At 43.9% G+C, this 9,122-nt stretch overlaps 1 protein-coding gene across 2 annotated transcripts; it reads left to right on the forward strand.

The window, feature by feature from the left end:
* Positions 1 to 4,054: 4,054 nt before the first annotated feature.
* On the forward strand, positions 4,055 to 7,862 carry LOC147902625 (uncharacterized). 2 transcript variants are annotated; one of them, XM_087373667.1, is made up of 6 exons: positions 4,055 to 5,006; positions 5,227 to 5,737; positions 5,820 to 5,940; positions 6,040 to 6,159; positions 6,321 to 6,551; positions 6,642 to 7,862. In XM_087373667.1, the coding sequence occupies exons 2-6, from the start codon at positions 5,289 to 5,291 to the stop codon at positions 7,347 to 7,349; spliced, it is 1,629 nt and encodes a 542-aa protein (XP_087229793.1). In that variant the 5' UTR covers positions 4,055 to 5,006; positions 5,227 to 5,288; the 3' UTR covers positions 7,350 to 7,862. The 2 variants fall into 2 exon arrangements, with proteins under 2 accessions (XP_087229793.1, XP_087229792.1); XM_087373666.1 differs by having other exon boundaries at positions 4,055 to 5,737.
* The last annotated feature ends 1,260 nt before the right edge of the window (positions 7,863 to 9,122 follow it).

Below are 9,122 nucleotides of genomic sequence, written 5' to 3' on the forward strand. Positions count from 1 at the left end.
ATCATATTTTTATGTGGCTAAGATAAAAAATCAAGGCGTTCCTGCATAATCCATGGCCAACAGAGCATTGAAGATTGCCTCATGTACCCAAACTAATTGGGTGGATTAATTTCCCCAAGATAAACTTATTCTTGTTAGCCAGAAGTTTGGCAACCACTTATCGAGTTTAGCATGGAAAGTGGCCTCCTTTGATTTTGACTCAGTCCGTTATGGCTCTTTGGAACCAGTTTGATGACTCTTGTGTTGATTCTACAAGGCATAGAGCCATTCTGAAAGCACCAGTTAACCAAGAGGAGTAATTCCTTCTTGCAGCAGTCCCCCAATAGGGCTGAAAAAACTCTATCAGCATTCCATCAGGCTCCGGAGCCTTGTCTCTCACCATCTGCATGACAGTGTATTTAACCTCTACTTCTAAAAAAGGTCTTTGCAGCATTAAAACTTCATGATTGTCCACTTTCCTATGCATCTTAGATAGAAATGCATCCAATTTCTCCTTATAGTTATTAGGAGGAATGGGTCTAAACCCACAAGGTGTCAAGTAAAAACCTCACCTATAGCATCTTCTCGAATAACCATACTGCTTGTTTCATCACAAATGACAGTAATGTACTCCTTTTGTCTTTTTTCTTTGACTACTTTAAAGAAGAAGGGTGTGGGTCTATCACCCTCATCAAGCCATCTCATCCTAGATTGTATACATGCTGCAGCAAGTCTTGCATGCTCACAGGCCCACAAAAACTAATCGGTTGTGCTTAGGAAGGCCGCCAAATGCGCATCCTGTGGAAAATATTAAAGTGCAAATAGTACATTCATTTTGCACTCACTTGCCAAAGCTTCAGCTTCCCGTCTCCACTTAGCCAATTTCCTTCCATGTTCTTTCGCTACTCCCACCACTGTAGAGATATAGGCATTCCATTTTTGATCGGGTGACTGAAACCTTGAGCAGCCACTCTCCAGATGATTACCACTGTTGCATGCATAGCCCATTGCAATGCAAGCATCAACTACACTTGCCATTTCCTCTATGTCCATGGTTGCGCACAACAAAGCGATGATGAGGCTACTGGAGCAATTCTGTGTAGATGCTCTTAGGTTGAGAGTTGCAGAAGGCAGCTGGAAAGGTTGCACTTGTAGTCTTAATGAGAGTAAGGGCATTGTGGATGTTCTGCTTCTTGGGAGTAGATAACGGTTTGCGGCAGCTAGTGAGGTTGACAATTGCCAGTCCAGGCCCGGTTGAGGTGGACATGGTAGAGCAATTAGATAGGAGATGTGCGTTGGGGATTCGAATATGCGAATGACCCATGAAAGAAACCAAGCTCTTGACAGCATAAACCATGGTGGGAATCGGGTTATATTCGAACTTGGGTTAGTAGATCAAACGGTTGTCTATTTTCAAAATGGAATTGCCAAGTGGCGACACTAGTCGAAGTCGTTCTTTCTTTCTACATCCCAGGAAAAAACCAAAAAAAGTCTCTCTGCAGGGCATCGTGGCCACGATAAAATGCATACAATGCTCAGTGCGCCTCTTTGTCTTGCCAAAGGTTGTCGACACGTTGCATGAAACAACCAGCCCATCCAACGGGTCGACCCGCCATCATCTGTAAAAATCAAGCTCCATGGGACATGGACCTGAGCTCAGGGACAACAACGACGCGTTGTGCAGGAGAAAGATTCAAATCTTGTAACGCTCTTTGTGTAAGAGTAGGCAGGTGGAGACGCAAGGTTGGTGAGTGGAGAAAGAATCTTTGTAGGAAGACCCCGATTTGTTTGTCATTCAAGGACCGAAGGTAATATTTCTTCGGCATGACAGCTGAGTAAAAGGCGTCTCGCAAAACAGGGAGAGGAGGAAGCAGCTTTATTACTGGTGGTGGGCGGAGGGAGATGGGTTCTTGAGCAATACCTTTTGCTTTAAGCAGAGAGAATCGTGATGAAACGAAGCTTTTTCTGTGTACGAAGCATGGATCTCGAAGCGAGGAAGGAGGGTTTAAAGGAAGGAAAAACCAATTGGCAAGCAAGGGAGATAGAAAATGAAGGTGGGTGAACACAGGTTTCCAAAAGAGGGACGGAACGCAGGCTTCCAGGCTGGAGTGGGGGTGCTACAGAGTGGTATGCGGGAGCAAAATCTGCTCCTGGTGTACGCCACATGTGAGAGATGGTTGCAGATCTATAATCAAAGTGGAGCACTCCATTAATAAGTGGAACAATCCATTAAGATGAGTCTTGCGTTTGTAATCTGTGCCTGCACATTTTTCAAGAACATGGTCGTGGGGATCCAATTACATGCAATAATTATCATCCCCGTACTTGACCTTTAGGCTTTGACTATTGCTTAATCCTCTAAGGTTCGTCCTAGTAAGGTCTACACCCTTAGACCAAGTACTTGCACCCCATTTAAGAGCTTATGACATCCTTGTAGAGGCCCTTCACTCACCAAAGACATTCACTCTCCACCCCTTGGACTTGGTTGCTCCTTTTTCAAGTTCTCCATAGATGCATCACCTTCTTTTCACGTAAGGGAGCAAGGTTTCTTTGGGAGCACGGTTGCTTTGATCCTAGAAACTTTTTGAGACCATTGTATCATTGCTTCCATCTCTTGTGCAAAGCTATCTCCTTGTGTGAGAGGCCCCTTGTTGCTTAGCACTTGTTCTTGGCTGCTACCTTTTCAAGTTCTACACGGTGCAAGCTTGCCTTCATTTCCCAAGGCATCTTGTGGCCAGCCCTTGGACTTGGCTGAGTTCATTGTGTGAACGATTATTGCTTCCATCTCTTGTGCAAGTTATTTATTGGCTTATATGAGAGGCCCCTTATTGTGATGCTTCTCTATTTGCAGAGTTTTGCAAGGGACATAATGTGATTGCTACATGACTGTCATTTTATCAAACATCTGGGATAGGTTAGAAGGAGGAGATAAATGCAAGTCTACGATGTCTAGGAAAGACATAGATCCCAAAAAACCAAAGAATGGTTGAAGGTCCTTACAAAAGTGCATCTCTTGTGAAAAGTGTTGGGTGGGCTTAGCATCGTCTCCATAGCAAAAGTTCATGGGTTGAAGACGTAATTTAAGGCTTATATAGAAGTTATGCGATGGATGCCACAAAGCAATGGTAGTGCAATTGGTAGGATGCTTGCCTACCAATGCTAGCTGCTTGTGTTCGACCCTTTGCTATGTGCAGTGTTGGTCTTGGACACCCCGGGCAAGGTGTCCCTTGTTGGACTTGGGTGGGTGAGTTTTTTTTTCCAAAAAGAGAGCCTATGGATGTGGTTTTAGGGGACGGTCACGCATACCCTATATTCATGAATTCATGTTGTATTCGAACTAGAGTTAGTCACACGTTTGATTTATTGAAGTAGATCAGGAAATTACTTTGGCAACAGAGCCCCTCCTCTAGAGGAAGGGTACTCCTTCGAGCTCTTGGTTTGTTGCAATAAATACCACCTTGGCAAACCCTCATTGGTGTAGCAGATAGTTGCCAATGGAGATAGCAGCCTAATTGGTTGGGATGAGCTTGCCCACCACTTATTAACAGAAGCATTGTCCACTTAGTTTGTGTGTGATTGTGATCATCGGAATTGCCCTTGAACGAAGCAAATGTCATGAGTAAGCGAATTCAAGAATCAAGGGATATGTGTGATTGTCCCCTTAAACCCAAGCATTCTCTCGTGAGAAGTATGCTTGCAGGAGAGAATGCAGGTAGTGTGGGGTAAATTATGAAAGAAAATCAATAGGAGTTTGCCATGATGGGAAGCATAAGACGTGGGTTCCATAGGTAAACAAGGTCAAGATATGAGTTTGACTGAGAGTTTTTAAAAATGAAAAATAAAAATAAAAATAAATGCCGACTTGTATTACTAAAGCATGATGAAGCAAGACCAAAGTAGTGCAGTACTCAAATTTCCGAATAAAAAAGAGAGAAAAAGGCGAAGCTGTGCTTAATTTAGGGAAGGCTGGTGATAAGCAAATCCATGACAACAAAGCACACACACATGTCACACACACACACATAAACAGAGGCTTTGAATCATGAGAGATGGACCCAAACGGCCAAGCCTGGCTGTAGTGAGGTGTGGGTGTTTGTCATCTTCTCCAAGATGGGCGTTTTGTCTCGGTGTCTTCTCTTCCAAGATTAGCTCTTTTTTAAGCTCCACGCATACTACACCTCTAGGATCAAGTAATAAGCACTCATCACGTTCAACACCATCATTGTATGAGCTGCCTTTTTTGCGTAGAGTGGCTCCTACTACTTCCCTAGCTCTGGATCAATGTTACTCGGCATTACTGCAAAAACTCTTTTTTGGGAGCATTGAAGAAGTTTAGAGTGGAGCTTCAGAAATAACTCTGTTGTAGTCTTTCTCTGTGTCTCTCTGTTTTGCGCGCTCTCTCTCTCTCTCTCAGAGTCTGTGTGTGTGGAGTGTTACTTACTCTCTGTCTCAGCACACACACATACACTTGCAAGTTCTTACAGTTTGTACCTTCCCCTGCTTCTGCTCCCTCTTCATTGCAACTTCAATTTGAGTCGTTTTCAGATCATTCACAGCCAGAGACACTCAGTCACCTTCTCTCTCTCTCTCTCCCTCCAGCTCCCTCACAATTGGGCACTTCGGGAAATCCACCCCTATGCCTCCCATCACCTCCTCAAGACCCATCCCTCTCTTTTGCTCTTCTTGCAGAAACACCCACTTCTCAGATGTCCTCTTTTCGCTTTTGCTCTCGTCCCCCTCAACGGTTGCATTTTTTTTGAACCTGTCAAGTCTTTCCACTCCCCGGCTTTCGCTTCACGCAAACGTCTCTGCCTCTCCTTTGCCTTTGAAGTAATTCCTCTTCTCGGCAGTTTTCCTTTTTTTTTTTTTGGGTTTTCAGTTCGTCACCTCCATTTCTCTTTTCATCCCAAGCATTTGAAAGCTCCAATTGCTCCATCAAATCTCTGCGTGAAGACAATTTTTTCTGGAGAACGCACAGATTCTAGAGTTCGCTCCCGCAGCGGACAGCCAGCTCCCGACGAGGTCAGGTGAGCGCTCTCCCAGTTTGGACTTGCTGCATTCCTCTCGAACCAGCTACGCTTTCCGATCGCTGTGGAAAATTGTGATACGCTCACTCCAAAAATGGAGTTTGCTTCAACACAAAATGTGATCACTGAGCTTTGAGATTGTTGCATCTGCGTAAAGATACAACCGGTTACGTTAATTGTTTCTGCCCTTGAATACTTTACCTCATTGGAACGATGTCAGATGCTCAAAGGGGACTAGGAAGCTCCGAAGGTTGTGCAGAGTATATCAAACGACAAGTTAAGATGACAGAAATTCTCTCGCCCAAGTACTGCGCAAGTGATGCCCAGGAGATGGATTTCTCGCCCCGCCAAAGCATTTCAGTAAACGTCGATTCTGACGAAATCTTAGGGAGCCCCTCTTCCCCTTTCGCTGCTCGGTCTCCGCTTGTTGATTCGAGTCGTTCTACAGATTGGGAGGAGTTGCTGCGCGGGGATGGCCTCGTGCAAGAGAGCCATTTCATTGCTCAAAGCAACAGAGACCAAATGGAATTATCTGTTATTGCACTTCTGCTGGCAGCGTTCAAAAAAACAGGCCTAACATGCCGAGCTCCCCCGGACGACATAAAGATGGATATTGGTTGGCCTACAAACGTACAACATGTGACTCACGTAACATTCGATCGGTTTAATGGATTCCTTGGCTTGCCTGTGGAGTTTCAGACGGAGGTTCCTCGGAGGGTTCCGAGTGCCAGGTACTCAATTTACCCCCCAGCAATTCTGGAGCTCAGATTTCAATCTTTTCCTTCTCTGTAACCTTTGCATTGGTTGTGCCAGTGCTAGCGTATTTGGAGTGTCTGCCGAGTCAATGCAGTGTTCTTACGATAGAAAGGGGAACAGCGTGCCGACAATCTTGTTGCTTCTTCAGGAGAGGCTATGTTCTCAAGGCGGCCTGAAGGTAAAAACACTCTCCTCATGAGGCTTTCGCTGGCGCGCTACCGAGATCCCTCACTGAATTTCGTGAATGCCCGTAATTTCCATCTTGCAACTAGTGCAGGCGGAAGGTGTGTTCAGAATAAACGCGGAGAACAGTCAGGAAGAGCATGTGAGAGATCAACTAAACAGAGGCATCGTGCCACACGATATCGACGTACATTGTTTGGCTGGGCTTATCAAGGTGGGCATGATTGCTTGGTTTCGTCTAATGGTAAAAAACTCGTGGATGCAGAGTGTAGTTCGCTCGAAAACGTTGCACCTTACAACTCTTGACACTTGAAAACGCTCCTTTCTTTCATCTCCCCTTCGTAATTAAAGTACAGTCTTAACTCACAATTGCAGGCCTGGTTTCGTGAGTTGCCAAAAGGCATCTTGGACAATCTTTCACCAGAACAAGTTATGCAGTGCCATACAGAGGAGCAATCAGTCTCGCTAGTGAAGACTTTGCCTCCAACCCAAGCAGCTTTGCTCGATTGGGCTATCAACTTAATGGCAGATGTTGTCCAGGAGGAACATTTCAACAAGATGAATGCACATAATATAGCAATGGTGTTTGCTCCCAATATGACACAGGTTACAAGATCTCATATTGTTGTTTTCAGGCAAATGTCGTGTGTTGAAATACTACTTCGAGTGCTGATGTGTTCTTTCCGTTTTGGCCAGATGTCTGATCCTCTCACAGCATTGATGCACGCCGTCCAGGTTATGAATCTGTTAAAGACTCTTATACTCAAGACTTTGAGAGACCGAGAGGAAGCTTTGCTGGATCCCAGGCCTGATTCTTCTTGTGCTGAACCTCCAACTGGAAATGGCCATGATAGGGCTACAAAGGAGCCTTGTCTGGGTGTTCGTGATTCAAGTGATGGAAGAGAAGATGGGCACACAAGTGAGAGTGAGGGACTCTTTTTCAAAGGTTTTAATGCGAGAAGTGCAGAGAAATATGAGTCTACTAGTGTATTGGAAGAATTGTTTGCAAGAGAGTTGAGTTCTAGAGAGATTATTGATGAGGATGAGCTCTCTACTGACAGTCAGGGGCCATTTTCCAACAGATCCAGTACCATGGATAATACCGATGATGATAGCAACGGATATGAGTCCTATGCTCAAAAACAAGGAAGAGTAGTCAATGCAGGAACAAGGATTTGTGCCACAAAGCTTTTTGTATCTGGTAACGTTGACTTGGCTGGTACTAGCGTCACGTCAGGTGGCAAAGAGAATCTCAAACTGGAGGGGAAAGTTTTTGATATAGCAGATTTTGTACCATGTGGTGCAATGGATTCAATGGATTCTATACCCAGTAAAGGAAAAAACAAAACTGCAGGTGTAGTCGGCAAAATTGATCAACTGATTGAAAGAGTTGAAGCATGGTAAATTTCGGAACAGGGTATCCTGTTGTAGAAGGGAAGTGGACGGCTCAGGCAGTGAGCATTGTTCTCAGTTTGAACATTTGTCCACTGTTGCATGGTTGTCGCACTGCAAACATCAGAGTTCATCCACAGATTTCCCACCCGACTAACCATAAAAACTTGTACAGTATCTAGTTCAGCATTGCATACTCCCCCTTGTATACTTGGCTAGGCTTGACCTTTGCAAAACCCCACGGGGAGGACTACTAATGGGCTGGAAATCTTTGCTTGCTTTCGTTCAAGCAAAGAATTCTGCTCGAGTGTACTCATTGTCAGTAGAGAGTGTGTTTTCAAAGGTTTAGGCTCTAGATAACATTAGGCTTTGTGATTGGGTTGTGTCATGTTAATTGGTTGGATGTGGTTGGATGTGTGAGAGTGTCGACAGTTTTCAATGGAAAAGTGAAAAAAAAAGAGGTTTGTGGCGAGAATTTGTGTCTCACTCAGCATAGTTCTTCGATTGCAACCACTTTTGTATGCAAAAGGCTTGTAAAACATGTTGTTTTGGTGTTCAATAATTGAAACGTCTCGTCTCTTATGCACTCTTTGAGCATTTTCATCATTGTACATAAAGTTTGTGAGGTTATATTATGGATTCTATCTATATCTAGTCAGGCAGCCCTAAAGCCAAAATCCCGAGGCCGACATTTTGGTATTAGTACATGCTGTGGATTGTACACTTTTTGAGTTTCTAAGGGCTGTAAAACATATTGCTTTGGTGATTAGTGAACTCCAAAGGTTTAGCATCATCCAAGTGAAGATTGGTGTATGCTCACTGGTATGTATTGCTTAGTATTGCCACACTCAAGGTCAATACAAGATTCGTGTCTTTTCAATTGGTGCATAGTATTGGAGAAACAAAGTTTGGTGGCGATCGTTGGTTTGGTAAGAGGGGTGGTAGCACCCTCGACTTCCACTGCTGTCAAGGTTCTACTTTCTCCACAAGACAGGCAACAGGTTGAATTTATAGTTTAGTCACTCTAAAATAGAGCCCTGGTGGGAAGGATTGTGGGTCTCCCTCAAAGAGATAGGTATGGTATTGGTGGTATTGGCTCAAGGTGAGCATAGCACTAGCAAATGACCACATTCATAAGGTTACCATCTGTGGGAGGGGAGACCTCCTTGTTTAGCTAAACTCCCAAGACACTGCCCTAGGACTTGGTGGAATGCATTCCTATCTTCCCTGGCTTGCACTTTGTATTTAGTTTCTCAAGACAATCAAAATACTTTAGTTCTAATATCTTGGTGAAGACTCCCTTCTCCATTACCTTGGGGTTAGCATGTTGTGCTTTTTGTGTGGATAACCATAAAGCCTCTCAAAACCTCTTTTGTTACTTCATTGTTGTGTCTCTATCTATGGATAAGCATAAAGGTAGTCAAAAATTCTTTGATTACTCCAATGATGAAATGCGTGCCTCTATTGAACAACATTTCTATGGTGCATCCATACTTTGTAATTACATTCTCATACGAAAAAGTTGTGCTTCTAGCATCTACTTTTCTCATAGCTTTTGCTTCAACCCACTTGGTGTTTGCAAATGGCTTTTTAGAAACAACTATTGTTAAGGGGATGAGATCCTTATCTTGGGGTTAAATTATTATTTGGCATACATCACACCTCTGTTACATAGTCATAGGTATTCTTCCAAAGTGTTGGCCACCAATATCTAGTGCCAAGAGGGCTTTTCTTGATGTGACGACATCCTATGATAGCACGATGCATCTTAGGATTTGATCTCAT

Source organism: Dipteris shenzhenensis, chromosome 4 (assembly GCF_047967505.1).
Source record: "Dipteris shenzhenensis isolate YYH24624 ecotype China chromosome 4, Dip_SZ_1.0, whole genome shotgun sequence".
Classification (NCBI taxonomy): Eukaryota; Viridiplantae; Streptophyta; class Polypodiopsida; order Gleicheniales; family Dipteridaceae; genus Dipteris; species Dipteris shenzhenensis.

Excerpts from the sequence above, each read along its gene's own strand:
- LOC147902625 (XM_087373666.1), top strand. The coding sequence starts at position 5,220 with ATGTCAGATGCTCAAAGGGGACTAGGAAGCTCCGAAGGTTGTGCAGAG. Across the intron at positions 5,941-6,039 it reads GTTCTCAAGGCGGCCTGAAG|GCGGAAGGTGTGTTCAGAAT; the intron begins GTAAAAACACTC and ends CAACTAGTGCAG. Across the intron at positions 6,160-6,320 it reads GTTTGGCTGGGCTTATCAAG|GCCTGGTTTCGTGAGTTGCC; the intron begins GTGGGCATGATT and ends TCACAATTGCAG.